Source organism: Zea mays, chromosome 10 (genome assembly GCF_902167145.1).
Source record: "Zea mays cultivar B73 chromosome 10, Zm-B73-REFERENCE-NAM-5.0, whole genome shotgun sequence".
In the NCBI taxonomy this organism is placed as follows: Eukaryota; Viridiplantae; Streptophyta; class Magnoliopsida; order Poales; family Poaceae; genus Zea; species Zea mays.
Window position 1 is genome coordinate 101,688,663 of NC_050105.1, and position 19,883 is coordinate 101,708,545.

At 40.8% G+C, this 19,883-nt stretch overlaps 2 protein-coding genes across 6 annotated transcripts; both read right to left on the reverse strand.

The window, feature by feature from the left end:
- Nucleotides 1-4,167: 4,167 nt before the first annotated feature.
- Nucleotides 4,168-9,994, reverse strand: LOC100279232 (HR-like lesion-inducing protein-related). 2 transcript variants are annotated; one of them, XM_008663573.3, is made up of 5 exons: nucleotides 9,694-9,994; nucleotides 5,709-5,823; nucleotides 5,537-5,626; nucleotides 4,632-4,730; nucleotides 4,168-4,528 (listed from the first exon to the last, which is right to left on the reverse strand). In XM_008663573.3, the coding sequence occupies exons 1-5, from the start codon at nucleotides 9,915-9,917 to the stop codon at nucleotides 4,427-4,429; spliced, it is 630 nt and encodes a 209-aa protein (XP_008661795.1). In that variant the 5' UTR covers nucleotides 9,918-9,994; the 3' UTR covers nucleotides 4,168-4,426.
- A 3,829-nt stretch (nucleotides 9,995-13,823) lies between these two features.
- Nucleotides 13,824-19,674, reverse strand: LOC100192651 (uncharacterized). Of its 4 annotated transcripts, none has more exons than XR_004852967.1 (8): nucleotides 19,347-19,674; nucleotides 18,461-19,228; nucleotides 15,622-15,746; nucleotides 15,132-15,520; nucleotides 14,690-15,065; nucleotides 14,451-14,591; nucleotides 14,260-14,364; nucleotides 13,824-14,191 (listed from the first exon to the last, which is right to left on the reverse strand). XR_004852967.1 is itself a non-coding variant. In NM_001365541.1 (8 exons), exons 1-8 carry the CDS (start codon nucleotides 19,426-19,428, stop codon nucleotides 13,980-13,982), a joined length of 2,172 nt encoding a protein of 723 aa, NP_001352470.1. In that variant the 5' UTR covers nucleotides 19,429-19,616; the 3' UTR covers nucleotides 13,860-13,979. The 4 variants fall into 4 exon arrangements, 2 of the variants coding, with proteins under 2 accessions (XP_008661352.1, NP_001352470.1); NM_001365541.1 differs by having other exon boundaries at nucleotides 13,860-14,191; nucleotides 14,451-14,565; nucleotides 19,347-19,616; XR_002749350.2 differs by having other exon boundaries at nucleotides 18,461-19,673.
- Between the last annotated feature and the right edge of the window lie 209 nt (nucleotides 19,675-19,883).

Below are 19,883 nucleotides of genomic sequence, written 5' to 3' on the forward strand. Positions count from 1 at the left end.
TCTCCATTATTTAGAAAAAAGAGAAGGAAAACAAAGAAATGAGAGGACAACACCTGAATTTGGTGGATATTAAAAAAGAAATTTTATACCCGCAAATTCAGGGAGTTACAAAACTCAAAGCCATGGGAGTAAGAAGAGCAATATTAAAATCTGGTTCTCAAGTAATCACGAGCATGTTGACAAGAGCAGCACAACAAAATATTATCAGCAGGAAGTTTTGAGGCAGCACACGGAGTACCAGAGGTAGCAAGCTGAGTACCATAAGCAGAAGGATGAGTCCTATTCGAACCTCTTGGCCCAGCAACAAGCTCTCTCTTGATAAGTTGAAGTAATATTTTGCTCGTTACAACTACAAACAAATGTTGCATATTTCCTCAATAATTACTTGCATCTAGTTTGTAGCAACTGGAACAACAAGCAGGTGTCTCGATGCAATCATATGGGATGCCACATCCAAACCTTGCATAGCCATCGACATCGTCGCCTGCACCTCCACCACAATTCCCTATGGTATGTACATATATGTGTGTTACAAATAAAGGACTTAGTGGTTAATATCCCATATGTGTGTGTTATAGGGCTTTGAGACACCTCTTGTTCGGTTGCCGCACCTGGAGATGGATTTGGCCAAGACGGCGCCTCGGCTTCTTTGGTGAACAACCTTTTCAACACCCAGAGTCCAGTCAGAGGAAGTGGCCACAACTCCAACCAACCAAGTGACAGATATGTGTGATGTTGAACTATGTGATTGATTTCAAACTATGTCAATGTGGATGTCAAAGACTATGTTAATGTGATTGTGGATTTTGAACTATGTGAATGTGGTCGTGGATGTGGAACTACGATGATATTTGAATCAATGTGAATGTGGAGCTATATGTGATGTTGCAATATGTGTTTGTGTGAATGAAATTGGAATGTGTAAGCGAGAATATGTTTTGTTGTTGTGAATTGATGTTTGAGAATGTGTATATGAGAATTATGTGGAAGACCGTGTTTGTTGAGGGTTGAGAATGTGTATGTGATAATCTAATGAAATCTATTATTTTGTAAATGTTGGAAACTAACAAAAAAACAAGGATGTTTTGCCCCTAGAATTGCTTATTTCTGACAGCCTACTATAAGCCATCGGACATAAGCATGGAAGGTCTGACGATTCCACGTGGCCATCGCACATAAGCACGATCTTATGTCCGAAGGTGGTCTTGCATGTTGTCGGATATTAGCCGCCTTATGTCCGACGGTGGTCATGCAAGTCGTCGGATATTTAACTGTGGGGCCCATTTGGTGTCATTACGGATGTTAGCGGTTTTAATAGATGACGACCCCTTATGGCCAATGGGCATAATGAATTTCCAATGGCCATAGTCGAAAATAGCCTTATTTCGGACGAGTTACATTTGACGGACGTCCATCGTCGAACATAAGGCGAATGTCGTCGAAAATAATCTATTACCGACGATTTAGGCCTTATTTTCGATGGTTCAAGCATTGGAAATTTGGCATTTTACTGTTGTAGATCAAACCTTATTAATAAGAAAAGAGCATGTAAAAGGAATAAATTGTGATTGTTACCAAATACCAAGAAGGTGAGGAAGACTCTTGGGCACCTAGCAACTAAAGAAATGGTGGCTGTTAGCGCGAGGTAATTGTTGTCCGTTGTAGTGCGTGGCGTTTGACTTGACAGACTAATGATGGGCTCACGACGAGCTATATATGGGGTGTTTGGTAGGGTTTCCATGTTTCATCCAGGCTAAGGCAGTGCAACTATTGTTGTTTTATAGCCTACACAACTTAGAACAGAAGATTTCGTTACACGAGGACCTTCAAAAAAAACCTTCCCCAGCATTATCAACCATACGTCAAAATCAACAAACCCTTACTAGGGCAAGAATCTGGTTTCATACATCAATTACACACCATCCATTCTAAAATAATAATTTTCAGTTATTCCATATCAAAACATCGTAAGTCTGATCAAATTTATAAAAATAAAGAAATAACTGCGAACACAAGGTTAACTTGTCCCTTATAGTTCGGGTTGATGATGAGTGATTGTCAACGGGTAGCACTCTAGGGTAGTCAGTGGACTGACCAGAGTTTGAGATTATGTTTGTGCAACCATATCGCTTGGCTTGTGGTGTGCACAGAGACAGTGGTCAACGGCTGAGGTGAAGGTCAAGTGGACTCATGCTGATGGACCAGGAGCGGTGAAGGGCGAGTGGTGGGTCTTGACTAATGGACCGGAGCAGCTGAATGGCCAGCCGTGGCGGCTGACACCTGGGACACGCACTCGCGAGTAGGCCTGGGCAAAAAGAACCGGAACCGAGGAACCGAAACCGAACTAACCGAACCCAAGGAACCGTTATGAAATTCGGTTCTGGTTTTTTGAGAACCGAAATTAATGAGATATTTTCGGTTCTGCACTCCAAAGAACCGAAAGAATCGAAGGAACCGAAAAACCAAAAGTACCAGATTCAGTCTGTTACATGTGTTTGTAACTTCGAATGTTGTTTTATTGACTTATGTTGAACCTTTAATCATCCATGTATTATCTATGAAATTCTGGGTATTGTGCACTTGTGGTTGTTTGTGGGGAGATACTGCTGAAATTTCTCACAAAAGTTGCCATTATCCAGAATTTTAGAGTAGCTGTTATAGTTCGGTTAGAACCGAACCGAAGAACCGAGAACCGAACTAGTCGGTTATGGTTTCTTTATCTTGCTATTTCGGTTCTAGTTTTTGAAGAACCGAATTTCTACAAAAACCAAGGAACTGAACCGAAGAACCGAACGCCCAGTCCTACTCGCGAGGACGTAGTGGAGTGGACCGTGTTGCCGGCGTGGTCGAGGACTGGCGAGACACGTGTCTGGTCGTGGAGGACGCGCACGCGATGTGGGACTCACGATGGGTTTGGTGGTTTGGGCCTCAAAACCACCCAGTGCTACGAATGGCGGGTTTTGCTGAGTTTGGGCCTCAAAACTCGACAGTGGCGGTTCTGGAGGGAACTGGTGGCGGCATGTGGCATCACAGCGAAGGGTGCGTCAAGGCAAAGCAACTTCATGTGGAGCGTGTATCCGTCGGATAAATAACCTAGGAGTTGGTCCATTTCGCGCCCGCTGGAATGGATAGGCTCTATATAAATAGGGCTAGTTTAGGAAATGTAAATGACCATTTATAAATAGAGGGGTGGGTTGTTTAGTCCAGCATCACTTGGCTGCCATTTGTTTTGGGCTTTTGGCTTAGGATTTTAGTACTCATATTTTTCATCTCTATACGGCTCTAGTTTTAGTTAAGGATCCGCAACGATTTTGTACTTCGGCTGTGTTTGCGTTCTTCAAGTTTAATCCGAGGAATGGTCGCTAGTATGACCCACATATTTTGATTACTTCTCAATTTGAGTTTTATACCCTTGCTGGAATTTCTAAAGTTTTGTGTTCTTAGTTTCTCCCTTTCACTTCTCTTGTGGTTTTGTAGAGAACCTTTGAGTTCTTTTGATATGGGTTCTGCTGGGGATTGATTTGTGTGGAGATAGACTCTTTGGATCACTGCATACGCTCTCACGGTGCAGTTTTTGGTCGTGATTCGAGGTTGAGTTCTCTTTGAATTAGTTTTGAGAAAACACCAATAGAACCCCTCACTCTCGGTAATTCTGATCTGGGATTTGATTTTTTTTGTTTGTTCAGATTCATATTTTACTAGAGAACTTCTTTTACCCCATGCAAACTTTCTGTGATTTTTTTGCTTAACCGGCACTATCGCCCATGTTCGCTCGAACTTCTTTGTGATTTTGACTCTGAATTTTTTTAGAAAGTTAGGTCTGCCGTTCTCGGGGTTTTTGGTACATACAAACAACACTGGTTTGTGTTACAAACTGTTATGTTGTTCTGAGTTTCTCGATGGCTTTCAGGTTAACTTTAGGATTAAAGTCATGTACTCGCAAGACGAAAATTTTTAGTGGCTTCCATTCACCCGTGCCTCACCTGTCCTACAATAATATATTTAGATTAACGAGGTAGATTATGAAAATAATTTCCATAACATATCAAGTTTAATTGAGCTCATTTGATTTTATAAAATGTTGTTGTTATTTGTTTCAAACGTATAACAATTCCAGTTTTATCTCATTTCAGGTAGGAAGAAGTACGCGCCTAAGCACCGTGCATGCACAGAAAATAGACTATGCGACTTAATATTTTTTTACTGTCAAAGCAGTTCTTGTAGCAAAATGAAATGTGACATAAGAACACATCGCAACATAAGAAAATAAAATTGCGCAAGATAACTTAAATATCCTACATGCTAAGTTCTGTAAGTCCCAATTCACAATTCAATTGGCGCACCAAGAACAAAAGTGGGACATCTATTCCTGTATAGTATGCAAACATAATGAGCCCAATTGCTTCCCCTCCTACAACCACTGACATCAGTTTGTCTTGGTTTTTGTTGTCCTTCCCTTGGAGCGACGTTTTGGAATTGAGTTCTTCATCCCAAGGAAGAAAAGCAGGGCACCCATAAACGCCAAGTTCTAAAAGGGTACGAAGAGAAGAGCTTGTCACGTTCAATAGTAACAAAGGGAATATTTTCCAATTTAATCTTTTGTAAGGCAGTATGGAGGCAGGCTAACAAACCTGTATGAACTTGAAAAAAAGATCGACAAACAGTGTTGACTCCATTTCATGGTTGTAGAAGTCATACACAATAGGGGTTATAAACGCCAAGTAAATGAGCTGTGCAGATGAGCAACATCAAAACATCAGAATAACAAATCTACCATTGTACCTGTGCAGCTGTGCTACACAGAAATATGATGCAAAGATGTATTTATGAGAATCCAAACTTAATCCCATATAACTATATAAATACAGGTTTATAATGGAGCGAATCACACCCCTCCAAAAATCACATATGGGTTCTCCCAAGTGGATCAACTATTGTGACATGCCACAGCATATCATGAACATTCTTTTTGAGCCTTCCATTTCTATTACCTCCATTGAAATTTATAAGGCATATTTTGTATTGAGAAGTTCAAACTTTCTATATATTGACCATCAATTAGTCAACTTATAAAAATTATAGATGAATTGTGTTTCAAAGAAGCTTTTACACAATATACATTTTGTAACAATTATTAAGTAATGCAAGTTGTGGAAAAAAAACAATGGTGAATGTCTAAAATCGATGACTGTGCCAAAACAAAATATTTATTCATGGCAAAGGGAGAAGATGCTAAAACCTTGATATACCAAGGACCAGCAAAAGTAATGTATAATGCAGCAAGCCTAAAATGCCAGAGTGCCAGACATAAATGATGTTCAAATTACCAAATAGTTTTGATGTTAGAGAAGACATGCTACAAGAAATCTTGACATCCAGATGTTCACTTGGAGAAATGCGCCAGAGTACTCAATTAGTAAATTACATATGAGAGTATATTTAGTACCTTTTTTTGCAATTACCTCTATAAGCCCTTTATTTTTTTAAAACACAAGACATTAAGCATGGCAGAAAAAAACAATACTTAGATGCTAACCAGGAGGAATGCTCCAAATGAGCTGCTGACTATGAACAGAAGACCACCAAAGCCTTTAAGAAACATGGTAGCTGCAATGACAGTTTTTATCTGAAAAAAAAACAAAGTAAATATCAAACTGGGTTCAATAGATTCCAAAACAGAATTGGATTAAACCAAACAGCATTCCTACATCAATATGCGGCACCCCCAATCCAGTATTCTTGGACACTAGCTTGACGAACAAATTGAACTTTGGCTTCAAGGTCTTCGCTGCAGGTCCACCGTCATTTCCAAATTCAATGAACCTAAATATATGACCGAAAAGCATTATTTCAACATTCTCAACAATAAACTGGTGCATCAAAAGAACGAAGTAATTGTGCGACAATCGAAAGAGAGAAACTACAAGCATCTTGGAGATTGGAGAACATAGATGCACATAACTTTGGCACTAAAGATCATTGGTGAAGACCCAAGAGTTGTAACAGTCAAAAATGAAACCCAAAAGTGCACAGGTCTTGATGATAAAAAGATTATGGGTCTAATTAAGTGTAAGCTGCATAGAAATCTTACTACCTCATTAATGGTATGCATTTTTTTGGCAGACAAACATAAGAAAAATGAGCAATATAATAGTAACAACAGAATTTCTCTTCAACTCAGCCATGTATCAGTTTTTGGTTAGCAAACCATAACTTCAGTATTTGAAATATCTGATAAGCAGTTAGCAGAGTCATATGTTTAAAGGGATACATCAGTTTTACAATAAAAAATGGATCTTCACCAAAAGCACAAGCCAAATGTGGCATACAAGCTAGTACTGCTCAGTTGTTTTTAATGCATTTTCTCCCACTCCCATGTATCAGTTTTTGGTTAGCAAACCATAACTTCAGTATTTGAAATATCTGGTTGGACACCAAAAAACAACACTAGCAGTTAGCAGAGTGATATGTTTAAAGGGATACATCAGTTTTACAATAAAAAATGGATCTTCACCAAAAGCACAAGCCAAAAGGAGAGAATGCATAACGCGTTAATGATAAGACCATAACCATGCAACCGAAGTTAAGGATTGTGTTTTTATTGGATAGGATGATATGAACAGCGGTTGAAGTTATGAGTTGGGCACTGCAGATTTGCTGGTTATGGCTCCAGAAACTGACCATAATCGGCCATGGACAGGTCTTGAAATCCCAACTAATTCTAAAGCCCTGGCTTTGTTCAATATAGCTATGGAATCAATGGTCAGCAATGGCATTCTACTTTATTTTGGTGTGACAAGTAGTTATTGGGTTGCTCAATCAAGGATTTTGCACCAACAGTGCTAGCTGCTGTCCCAATGAGGCAACAAAAATTACAAACAGTGCCATCTTATTGGGAGAAGCTAGAGAGGATCGCATCAACACTCTCACCCGAGTAGTTGCTGCCCTCAACACCGACCTCGACGGCGCCACCTCAGAGCTAGCAAAGACCCATGGAGAGCTACAGGATGCTCATGCCAGGTTGCTCAGCTAGAGGCTCAGCTCGCTGGACAGGATCCACGGAAGGTTACGGATGATGTTTCCTGCCCTGCCATATCACCACTTTGTAAGAAGCTCCTTTATGGATCACTTTGTTCCATCACCAGTCTTCTAGACCAGGCTCTTAGGATTGGTTATCTTAATCGGATGTTTCGACTAGAACCGTTCTTGTGAGGACGTGCAATGTAATGCTTTTGAGTTAACAAATGTTTGATTTGAGCCATTGTAATGATTGTGATGTTTTGTGAAGTGATGGCCACAAATGCATCATTAGATAAATAAGTTAAAGTCTAGTTAAGTTCAAAGCTTGTCCCACTTATCTATTTTATTAGCTTTATCAAGTTCCCCTTTCTTGTCTGAAACTCCACCTCTCTAATAAACCAGAAGGTAGGACCGGAGTACGACAGAATATTTTTGAATCAAAGACGTACTGAATTACCACCTCCACCACTAAATCCGAAAATGGAACAGTTCATAGCAACCCAAATGCAGTTACTGCAGAATCTCATCGCCTCCATACAGAATTTACAAGCTCAGCAGAACCACAACAGATTTACGGAAAAGGCAAGTGGATTTACCCATGCATATTCTTTTCAACCAAGAATAGCATAGTAATACACTTTACTTTTGTATTGTATTACACAATTGATGCCTTGATGGGTCCTACCTTGTCAACCTAGGTTTATCTTTTAAAGTTGAATAGATATATTAGTTTTTATAATTTAGTTCTTTGTGGTTTATAACAAACAATGACAAATATATTTTTTGGTATGCTTTTGATAATCACAAGATCATATATAATAATTGAAACACGGAGAACTACTCGAGAAAACGATGCAACCATAATTGTCACATGGCTCTGATTTTGGCTATTAACTTGATAAACTTAGCATAGTAATACACTTTACTTTTGTATTGTATTACACAATTGATGCCTTGATGGGTCCTACCTTGTCAACCTAGGTTTATCTTTCAAAGTTGAATAGATATATTAGTTTTTATAATTTAGTTCTTTGTGGTTTATAACAAACAATGGCAAATATATTTTTTGGTATGCTTTTGATAATCACAAGATCATAGATAATAATTGAAACATGGAGAACTACTCGAGAAAACAATGCAACCATAATTGTCACATGGCTCTGATTTTGGCTATTAACTTGATAAACTTAGTGCTTGATAATCTTACCTGAAAAGGGCAAGACGGGTAGGATTGATGGGGTATATATCGGTTCTCTTTGGGTAGTATACTGCGCCCTTTAAGGAGGATTTGTGCTCCACCATGACTTGAAACCTTAACAGATTATTTTGTATTAAGTAAATCTTGGTGAAAACCTCATAATGAATCCCTAGTCATTCACCTCGACAATATTTAAGGGCTTTCCAATCCCAGACTACAAGGGAGACACAATTTATGGTAAAAGTGAACTACCTCTACAGAGTGTAAAACTAACATATCAGTCGTACACTAGTACTGATGGTTAAGAGCAGTATATAACCTCACATGATAACTAAACTAAAAGATGGAACTAAATTGGGTTTTCTTGGTTTTGAGATAAGTCACAAGTGTTGGTTAATTCTTTTATGCTTAAGTGGGTTGATATATATACTTATATCCAATAATTAGATGAATGCTAATAAAATATGATCAAGTGATCAACTAAAATGCTAACCGCTATAGACCAATCAGACTCTCTTTGAAAGCCTTATTTTTTCTCCCAATTACTTACCAAAGTGTACTTACATTTACCTAATATGTTGTTTAGAAGCTTTTGATGTAGTGGAGTTCTTCGATAAGTTTGAAGAGTTCTAAGGCTTGTGTTCAACAGTCAAGTGCCTATGGGAATTTTGTCGTTACAGTTTTTGTTTAAGTATGTTGAAAGGTTAAAGACCTTCGAGTCTATTTTATTGGAGTGTAGTAAATGTTATATAATATTATGTTTACGTTTTGAACAATATATTTTGATATATACACTGATGTCCGTCAACATGTATGTGAAAAGGAATCCTGACACATACATTATACAACGTCAACATATGTGTAAATACAAATCCTGGCACACATATGATATACATTTGGTTGTCCTCAAAATCGAGTATGACTGCACAAACTTTTTCATTTGTACGCAGTATACACCTACGACTAATGGTAAAACTCGTATCATTGTGATACCTGGAGTACATAAAGATGCAGGTGTACACGGAAACTAGTTCAGGGATGCGAATGTGCGATGCACTGATATAGTAGAGCAGAGAGATCTAGTGTAGTACAAATCATTCTGTGCACCGTGCGCGCAGCATCTGGTTTGATCCAATCCCGTCCATCTCTAGAATTCCACTCCTTCGTCGGTTCGCAGGCTCGCCGCGGGGTAAAAGTCCGGGTACCTTAACTGACCGTCGGATCTACCGCATCAAATTCCAAAAAAAAAAAAAACGCACCGATCTCAACTCGCATCTCCGCACCGCAGAGGAAGGATTTCGATTGAGCACGTCCGAACACGAGCCACCAGGGCCAGATCCAGACGAAAGCAACCAACGGAGAGGCGGCCCAGCGGGAAAGGAGCGGCCTCGATTTGGCGACGAGCAGAGGATACTAAGACGAGATGGGATCTGAGGGGTGTGCGAGCAAGACGGGGAAGAAGGGGGGAGACATACTCTTGGTAGGCCGAGAGGAGGAAGAGGGAGGCGAAGAGAACCCGGCCGACGAACGAGATAAAGCCCATGGTCGTGGTCGCGCTTCTCCTCCGACCGAAGAGCGCCCTGCTCTGTGTCTCTGGAAGACAGGGAGGGGAGACCGAGGAGACGAGGAGGCAGGGGAGGGGGAGACCGCAGACTGGGGGGATGGGCTGCTGTTTTGTCTGGTCGAGTCGGTCTTCCATGTGCTCGCAGTCAGGGACCGGAAGCGTTCGGGTTGGGCGTCAGGGAGTGGGACTGTGGGAGTGCCCCGATTTGTTTTTCATCGTTGATAAAAAAACTGGATAATTAGATTTTGAATTGGTACTTTATGGCGTTCATTCACACAGGTCAGTGAACGACATAATTACTTAATTGATGCTAGTAAGTTTCTGGTTCACTTCAAATATAAATTGTTTCTTTTTATTATTAGATGTAAATTTAGTTCTCTATGCGACACTATTATTAGTTCTAACTTTTCATTTTTCATGTGAAAAGACAGTTTTCCACCATTGATTAATTATCTAGTTAATTATTTATTTAGGAATTCTTGCAATAAAAATTAGCGGTGTTATAATAATTATTTATATATAATACTTCTATTAATTATTATAAGTATTCATACATAAATAGTTATTTACATAATTATTTAATAGGGGCAAAATTGTCTTTTTCATATAAAAGTTAATACTATTAGTCAGAACTAAGAGTAGTATCATGTAGAAAACCAAATTTACATATGGTGTTAAATAAGGAAGAATAATATTTTTGTGGGTCAAAAATAAATTAGAAATTTTACTAGGGTCAAATAAGAAACTATCTCAAAATCTATTTGGTTGCTGGCATGTAGCTTAGATTATTAATAAGATAATATTAGTGTGTTTCTAATATTTGTGGTATATAATTAGCATACAACTTTTGTAGTTTTACTAAAATAAATATATACTTAAGTTAATAATCTATCGTAGTTAAATAAAATAGAGATTTGTTTATAAATCGAACTACTTTATTTATATTTAATAAAAACAACTTTTACATCAAGAGATGAAAAATAAGGTAAGTTATTTGTTGGGACTAGGGGTATAATTGGATCGGATGTGAACGGTTATTAGTCATGTTTGGTTCAACTTTTTCTGACCAACTTATTTTGAGAATCTAACTGTGCAGAGAATCTAGTTGTGGGAACAATTTGAGTATCGTGGGGGATTACGTGTGGAGAAATATGAAGTGGTCCAAAGGGTCCAGGATTTAGAAAGAGATGGATTCCTACTATCGTGACTATTCGATCGATTATTTGTTCATGTTGATTTTGGACGGTTTTTCTTATATAAGCGGGCTAAAAAGCTAGGGCGTTTGGCAGTCCGCAACAACTCTTAGTGGCCAGAAGCTAAAAAAGCCCAAACAAACAGGGCCATTACTTATTTCATATTTGTTTTCATATTTTCTCTTTGATCCCAATTAGATACGGATATTATCAAGTTGTGTTGGATAAAATTTGAATGGATATCGACATCTTAAATATCCAAATTTGAGAATACAGACACAGATAAAAATCATATACGAGTCTGTAACACCTTAAATTTAGGGGTATAAATGTTTTTTCTAACATCCATAAAAATTCAGCCTTCTCTTTGCCCTAACTCCTACCTCTTTTCTCTTTATCTTAGAAGAGGATGATTATTTTGGACATGTATATGTATCTTGATAAATAAAACTCTAAGGGAGTCATGGTTGTTGTATCATGCTGGAGCATATATGTATCTTTTGTTTGATGGATGGTTTTATTGTGCATTCATTTGATTTGTGAGTTGTGCTCAAAGTTGAAATCAAATAGCAAGAAAATAAAAGGAGAAACTATTTTCCCTTCGCCTCTCTCGACCCAACTCTATGCCCCCACTGATAAGGACATCACTCCCATATATATAATGCATGAACTGATAACACGAGCACATGCATGACAGCTGAATCTCTAGATTCGTTCTAGTTTCTGGTATTTTCTCTTGGAGGGATTACTTTTAGGTAATAACTTGGGTTTATTACTAAAACTTGTCTTTTTCTCCTAGTAAAAAAATATCTGACCAACTAAAAGCAACTGCTTTAAGCTTAACTCCACATACAGTTAGTCCACTTTATCCAAATGAGACATTTACTGAGTACATTGATGTGTATTCACCCTTGCTTTAAAAACCACCTAACCCCAGGTTGTCCCCATTGCAATCAGTGCTCAGGAGAAGATGAAGGCAATATGGAGGATTTTCAGGAGTTGCAGGACTTCGATGAGTTCTAGTTGTGTTTAGTGGCAAACCACCCAGTCAGCTGCCTGTGAAGGCCTTATCGTACTATGTTTCGTATCCGCACTTTGATTATGATTATGAGTTAAGTTAATGACTCTGTGGATGTCTTATACATCTTGATGGAATAAAGTACTATTTCCGCTATTTATTTTGAGCAATGTGTGATGATGTCCAACTATGTAATCCATGTGTACGTGAGTTTTTGATCCTGGCACGTACATGGTGTTGGAACTTGCTCTCAGCAGCAAGGAGGCCAACAAGGGTGAACAGTGGTGACAACAGAGTTACGTGCTCGGGGGCAATAGCTCTGTTAATCTAGCCTCTCACGGGCACTGTGCGGGGGTATTTATAGGTATCTGAGTGCCCAGCGCCTTGTGTTAAGGACGCATGTGCCCTCAGACACCTAGTTTATCCCCAGAATATTCCCATAAAGCAGGGTTACAAGCTGTAATTACAAGAATGCCTTTACAAACTAGGCCCGTAACACAAAGGCGGCCACGCGGGGCCCGTTACAATGGGCCAGATCACACGTGGGCCTCAGAGCAGGACGAGGCCGTGCTGCGGGGAGACGTCACCGCAGGCCTTCGTCTGGTGCTGAATGAAGCGAAGGGTGTCCCTGCCCGTTTTGTCTCTGTCAGACCAGCGACTGCAGCGAAAGGCGACGAACGAAGGGTGGCGTCTTTGCCTTCGCCCCAACACATGGTTCGTATTCGGTTTACCTTCTAAAACCGAGTATGACACTCTTACTGTGGGGGCCCTAGTGGATTACCTTCATTTATGGGAGCTGATTTTAGAGATGGTTTTGCAACCAGATATTGAAGATAAACATATTTTAAGTGTAGCTGCAGATGGGAACCACTCTGCCAAAGCAGCCTATGAGGATTTTTTTTCTCAGGTTCAACCTCTTTTGCCCACTATCATAGGCCATAGGGTGTGAAAAACCTGGGCCCCTCCAAATGTTGTTTCTTCCTTTAGCTCGCTGCCCATAGCAGATATTGGACTGCTGACAGATTGGCCAAAAGAGGTTTGGACCATCCTCCCAAATGCTTCTTCTGTGACTAAGAAGCTGAGACCTTGGATCATACCCTGGTGGCCTGTGTGTTTATAAGGGATTTCTGGATTCATTTTTTGCGGCAATTTGGTTTCTAGAATTTGCCACCACAACCTGGACGCATATCCTCTTTATGAGCTGGTGGGAGGAGATTTCTGAAGCTGTGAACGATCTTGCTTTGAAGGGCCTCAACTATCTGATTGCCTTGGAAGCTTGGACTCTTTGGAATCATAGAAATCGTTGTGTTTTTTATGGCTGCACTCCTAATTTATCTCTGGTTCTTAGTTTAGCAGGGGAGGAAAGATTGAGATGGGTGATGGTTGGGGCCAAAGGCATATCCTTTTTGGCTGACAAGCACCTGTAGTCTAGTTTCTCTTTTCCTGTTTTTCTTGTTAGTCTAGTTTCTCTCTCCCTGTTTTTCTTGTTGTGAGGATGCTCTCCCTGTTTTTCTTGTTGTGAGGATGTTGTCTGTGGTTCCTTATGAGTCCTTTTATGTTTTTATGTTTTTCTTGTTAGTCTAGTTTCTCTCTCCCTGTTTTTCTTGTTGTGAGGATGCTCTCCCTGTTTTTCTTGTTGTGAGGATGTTGTCTGTGGTTCCTTATGAGTCCTTTTATGTTTTTATGTTTTCGACTTATGAGTCCTTTTATGTTTTTATGTTTTCGTCCAACGTAAGAGGCTCTTGTATCTGGGTTGTTTTTTGGCCCCATAACCTTCTTTCTTCTTAATTCCGAGAAAAAAAAAAAAGAAACCAAACACCCCCTAAATCATGCCCATAATGCCATAACCCCTTCAGTTGAGATTTTAGACTACATCAATCATTGATAAGGATGTTTCTATACATCAGTAATCTGCATTCGCTTCCAATCACATTCCTTCTGTGGATCTCATTTGCACTTGTCAAACACACAAATGCTACATAAAATTTAGGAAGCGCTGTCTTTCTCTTGGCACAAAGTACTAGAGACTAGCTTGACAAGATCATTGACACGCGAAACACGCGATTGCAGCTCTTCCTTCTCTCTAATGAGCTGAGCAGACTCCTCTTTGTAGCGGTCCAACAGAGTGCATTTATGGACCAAGGCCCCTAGGGTTGACTCATTCTGCTTACTCAGCTCCTCGATCATCTGCTTCTGCCCTGCGGATGAAAATTGGAAATGCACATATCAAGTGTACAACTTCAATGACAAGAGACGATTTAACTACCTTTGTTCTCATCTTTGAGCTTCATATTTTCTTCTATTATTTTGAATGTCTCCTGCTCGGCTTTCTTCATCCTTTCTGTTAAGAGCCTTCTGCCGTCTTCGAGGTCTTAAGACAAAGTAAAAAGGAATGTAATGCATTATGAGGACTAACGACCTATCTTACAGATAGCATAATATGAAATTTAACCTTACCTTTCACTTGTTGCGACAGCATTATCTGCACGTCCTTCAGGCGTTTATTCTCCATGACCAGCTTCTTTGCTTGTTCTAAAAGCTCAGAGGAGGCTGTCATACTGAGTGACACGTACTACAGGGAAGGGAACATATGAAGAACTGATACTTGGGTGTTAAATATCCAACATAATATCAAGTGCCTTGCAATAAAATATCAGTTCATGTATTTGAGAAGAAGAGAGTGAGTTAGCACTTACTTCACTCTGAACTTTCTGCATCCGCTCCCATATCACCCCACTGTTTATTTCCTCCTTATTAGGCACCGGAATGGCAGCTGAAACCTCAATGGCCTCCTGGTCTTGGACAATCTCAGTGATAGATTGTGCAGGATCAACCTCCTTGCGAGAAGAATCTCCAACTTGTTGATTAAGGAGTATATTCGACATGGAATCCTCAACAACCTTAGTATGGTCAACAACTTTGGCAAGCATGAACAGTCCACCGTTCCCTGTCCCTTCTGCTAAAGAGGCAGGAGGGCATCGAGCCAATCCTATTGACCGTGAATTCAGCGCTAACACTGCCTCTTTTGTTCTAGAAGTCCCTTTTATAGAACCAGTGTCCAAAGATGACATCCTGTATAAATGATTCGATCAGATACCAAAGACAAGGTTTTCTAAATCAATATTTTGCAAGACTTACCTGGTCTTTGTAACAACGGAAAGTAATGAATACTTTGCTCTTCTCTTTGAACGAGACCGGGGGGCAGATGCCTTCCTTTTGGCACCAATGACTGAAAACGTAGGTTTCACTAACTCTGCTATTTTCCGCTCTTCAGCCACAGTAGGGTGCTCTATAGATTTTTGTTCTACGCCCAGGTTTGGAGAAACTGCAGTCGCTATGTTTGTTGTGGCATCTAGAATCTCTTCTGGGGCCGGACCTTGAGTGGGGGGAGGGTCAATTTTAAGAGGTGGAGGTACTGCAACCTTCCTGGGACCAGCAGATTGCCTTGTGTATCTTCGTAGGGAGGCACAAACTTGAGGTTGTGCTTCCTTCTTAGCTTCGTGAGTTGAGCAAACATTCAGCAAGTCCTGTAAATTGGCTCAATTGATTTTTAGATTCAGTAATAAATTGGTCCAATTGTAAGGAAAGCATTAGAAAATAACATTCACACAGCTACTGCTGTACTTACTAGAGGCTGATTGGCTTGGTCATTGGTTGATGCTCTGACCAGTCTACCTGTAGGCTGCTTCACACCCATCCTCTTAAGATCTAGAAGGTAGCTCAGCTTGCTCTCAATGTCTTCCACAGAAAGATCTACACAAGAATAAAAGATATACAAAACTTAACCAGATAAAAAAATCTTTCTTGTCTTAACTGACGACTCCTAAATAGCCTTTATGGAAAGCTAAGAAATTTCTATATCAATCCAGAAAGAAAAAATCGAATATTATGTACGAATAACACAAAACATCCATGTCTTGTGTACAAGAAAACCAACATCTGTCCGTTTGGGTTATTATACACTTATAGCCTGTTTGGTTGCTGGTATATACCAGAACCAGACTCTCAAGATGCAATTCCAGCGCGTTGGGTTGCCTACACAGGAGTCTGGACCTGGCTCCCTAAATGCAAAAGGCAGCCATCAGCCTGGCTCACCAGATATGGATTTCATTTGTTTCTGGTGAGCCAGGCTCTCGTAGTGCAAAGCTGATTTTCTTAGTGGTGCTATTAACACATGATTAATGTATATTAAGCAATATTAGTATATTTTAAAGTAGATTAAGATATTGAGACTATTAGAGTGTAGTTACACAAGTTAAATATTATAAGATTACTTGTTTATCTATTTTCATTTTATACTATGTGACTTTATGCAGGCAACAAAACACCATCTCTTGTTAGCCATGCTCTATATGTGCAGCCAACCAAACAAGGATAACTTGACCACCATATCATGTCTAGCATGAGCCTGGTTCCCATATGCAATGTAGGCTCCCTAGAGAAGACAACAGCCTATTATGTCTTCCCTAATATAATGATATGCAACTCTCTTGTGCGTTCGAGAAATAAAAAGTGTGATCAGTTGGATCTTGAATGTGAAATGAATATACCTAGGGCTTTTCAATCAAGCCATATGTGCAGACTCTTGTTATGTGGGGCAAGAGATTCACGGCAGAGCAAAGAAGGCAAGTACAGCAAGCCAGGAAAATGGCCACAATGACGTTTTTTTGGGGGGGGGGCAATCCTGAGCGCACCATTAGTTGGTGTTAATTTAGAAGGTTAGCAACAGTGATTGAGAAAGAACTAAGGGTGATTCGGGGTGCCTAATGGCTATGTAAACCATTAGATACCCTAGGAATAAAAAAGCAATGAGTTAATCTCCTTTCTCTATCGTTTGTGGCTATGTAAACCGTCAGTGGGCTAAATATACCTATAACACGACGTTTCAAATGCCCCTATGGAACACACTGTTCAAGCTGGTGTATGGCAACGACACACCCACAATTCGCTCCAATGATCTAGGCGAGTCCAAGGTTGTGGTCGTGGCCAAGACAATGGTGGAACATGATGAGTTCCTGGCAAATGTCCGTTACCGGCTGGAGCAAGCATAGATTGTCGTCTACAAGTCCTACTACGACTGTTGCCACCAGCCAATGTTCTTCAACATCAATCACAATGGTCGAGAAAGTTGCACCCTCGTTACTATGAGCCTTATCAACTCCGGGAAGTCATTAATGTGGTATTAGTTCACCTGAACATGCCACAAGGTGCCTACATCCATAATGTCTTCCATGTCGGCCTCCTCAAGCGCTTCAATGGCCAGCCCCTAGATTCTCCTCCCCCAATACCTCATATGCATCACAACGCTATGGTTATAGTTACGGAGGCGACTATCAAAGCTCGCCTGGTTGCGACATCCAAAAGTGTTGATCCAATGGCGCGGCGAACCTCATTTGGGACCACCTACCTAGCAAAATGTTGTATACTTTGTCTAGCGCTATCCATAGTTCGAGCTTGAGGATGAGCTAATCGTCAAGGAGGGGGAAGAGATGTCATGTGGGTCAAGAGATTCACTAATGTGCGCACTTTATTCTCACTCATGCGCACCCCGAAAAACTTCTCGGTCGGTCACCCATCCTAAGATTGCTCCGGGCTAAGCACGCTTAACCCAGAGGTTCTTTCGAGACAGGCTTCCGAAAAAGAAGATACACCTTCTTTGCATGAGTACTCTATTAATTCTATTAAGTCTTGGGCCAGGATATCACCATCCACCGGGGCCAGGATATCACAGAAAGAGGCTAGAATGGCGCCAATTTGAGGGCAATCCTCGGTGCACCATTAGTTGGTGCTAATTTAAAAGCCTAGCTAGATTGATTGGGAGAGTATAAAGGGTGATTTGGGCTGCCTAATGGCTATGTAAACCATGAGATACCTTGGGAAGAATCAAGCAATGAGTTAATCTCCTTTCTCTATGTATCCTCTCAAACAAGATAGGGAGCTGAGGGGTAAAACCTGACTACGACTCTAGCCATAGCTACGCTTTGCACAGCCAACGCTCGCCATCACCGGCACCTCAACTACCCCCATACTGGATCATAACACTCTAGACAAATTAACCAAAGAACTTAACATGTAGCAACTTGATCTATTATGGATTGGACTACAAAGTAGAGTTCATGTCAAAGAACTTTTGTGTTTAAAAAGATCTCTACCCTATTTGCATCCAACATATGAATTTAGTTGAAAGAGAAGATAAATATATGATTTAAATAATGTAAAATTAAAAAGAAGTTAATACACAAAGCAATTATGCTAAAGTAAGAATAGAGCCTCCATCAGAAGTACATTTCATTACAAATTGACTGAAATAAATGAATAATTTGGAATTGTGACAGACTATGATGGAGGTAAGGTGCATGAAGAAATCTTATATGTCCCTTGAAGCCATAGAAAAATTTTACTGGAGAAGTTGGTTCTATAAACTGATAATAAGTCATAGAAAAAATTGGCAAATCTAGCATGTTCACCTTTGTCTGAATCCCTGGTAGGATCTGAGAGGCCAGAATAATTGCATGTCAAATGCATCCTTCGGCGCAAAGGGCTAATCCGGCGCTTGAGGTAATCATGAATGATGTCTGCACCAGTCAAGCCTTGGTTACTTAGCTTCATGATTTGGCCGACCTGCTTCATCTGCTCACAGGAAAGAGGCAAAAGATCTTTCCAATTCCAATTGTTTTCCTCCTTTAGTATATCACCCCTGAAGGTCAAGCGACAGCTCTTTGGTACCTTGGCATAGAACCACAGAGAAACCCACATGAACTGCGAGGACCTCAAGTAGTACAATGGATAATTCTTCTTCATCCTGTCCCTGAGCCGGAAGTAGACGGCGCCCAGTGTTGTCGTTTCGCCTTTCCTATTGTGATAGAGGCTGTAGAAGTGCGTGAAGACCTCCACAGTTGGAGGCGCCTCCACGTAGGCCTCACAAAGGTGGGCGAAGATGCTCAGCGCCGTAATAGAGTTGGGCGTCAGGTGAGACCACTCAAGTCTGTAGTACTCGAGCACACTGACCAGGAAATCGCTCGCATCGACCCTCAGACCGCAAATTATGTGCGTCAGAGACAGGATAACAAACTGATCCTCCATGGTGGATAGCGTCGGAGTCTCATCCTTGACGGGAGCTCGCCATTCGACCAGCTCACCGGGATGGAAGGCACCGGCAGCTACACACTTCTGGATGTCATCCTCGCTACACGCTGCCTTTCCCCACTCAAGATTCGTCCTTTGCGGAAGGGATTCTGAAAAACAAGACAAAGGTGACCAGTCTCTGGACTCTGGAGAAAGGGAGAAATGGGAACTGAAGAAAGGCCGAAGAATAAGAAAATGGGGAACGAAATGCTTGCCACGGATCCTCACCCGTGGTCGCCGCTGTCCGATCTTGCTTGCCGCCGGCTGCCACCAACGATGGCTTCTCATTCTCATCCTCTTTTCCCGCCATCCTTCGTCAGAAGAAGTGAACAGCGCGGTGGAGCTCTCGTCTTGCTGAGATGGCGTGCGGTGCGGACCGCAGTCCGCAGAGAGTATGTAAGGGGCTGCTCACTACAGCTTGCTTTGGATTCTAGAGGTCACCGCCGCACTGGCGAGTGGCGATGTAGGAAGAGATAGAGAAAGAGAGGAAACCCGGAGAAGCCTCACCATGATTCCCTCTCCATTGATGTTTAGCACCGCTGCCACAGTTAGGCCGGTCGTGGCTCGTAAGCTCGATCGACTCATAGAGTCACAATCAGCTTGATTCTACGAGCTGAACTAACATCTTAGCACGAGCTAGCTCAGCTTGATTCCACGAGCTGAACTAACATCTCAGCTCGGTTCGTTAACGAGCCAGTTTGATACGAGCTCGAGTCAGCTTGTTAGTTTGAATGAGCTAATATTTATTAGCAAAACAAAGCATAC

Bases quoted from the DNA above. Each gene is read 5' to 3' on its own strand.
- LOC100279232 (XM_008663573.3), bottom strand. From the start codon at position 9,917: ATGGAAGACCGACTCGACCAGACAAAACAGCAGCCCATCCCCCCAGTC. The intron at 4,731-5,536 runs GTTAGCATCTAA...TCATCTGCACAG, and splicing joins CATTTGGAGCATTCCTCCTG to CTCATTTACTTGGCGTTTAT. The intron at 4,529-4,631 runs GTTTGTTAGCCT...GTACCCTTTTAG, and splicing joins TTTTTTTCAAGTTCATACAG to AACTTGGCGTTTATGGGTGC.
- LOC100192651 (XM_008663130.3), bottom strand. From the start codon at position 19,412: ATGAGAATGAGAAGCCATCGTTGGTGGCAGCCGGCGGCAAGCAAGATC. The intron at 15,747-18,460 runs GTGAACATGCTA...ATTCTTGTGTAG, and splicing joins TACCAGGGATTCAGACAAAG to ATCTTTCTGTGGAAGACATT. The intron at 14,566-14,689 runs GTAAGTGCTAAC...CCTTCCCTGTAG, and splicing joins TGCAGAAAGTTCAGAGTGAA to TACGTGTCACTCAGTATGAC.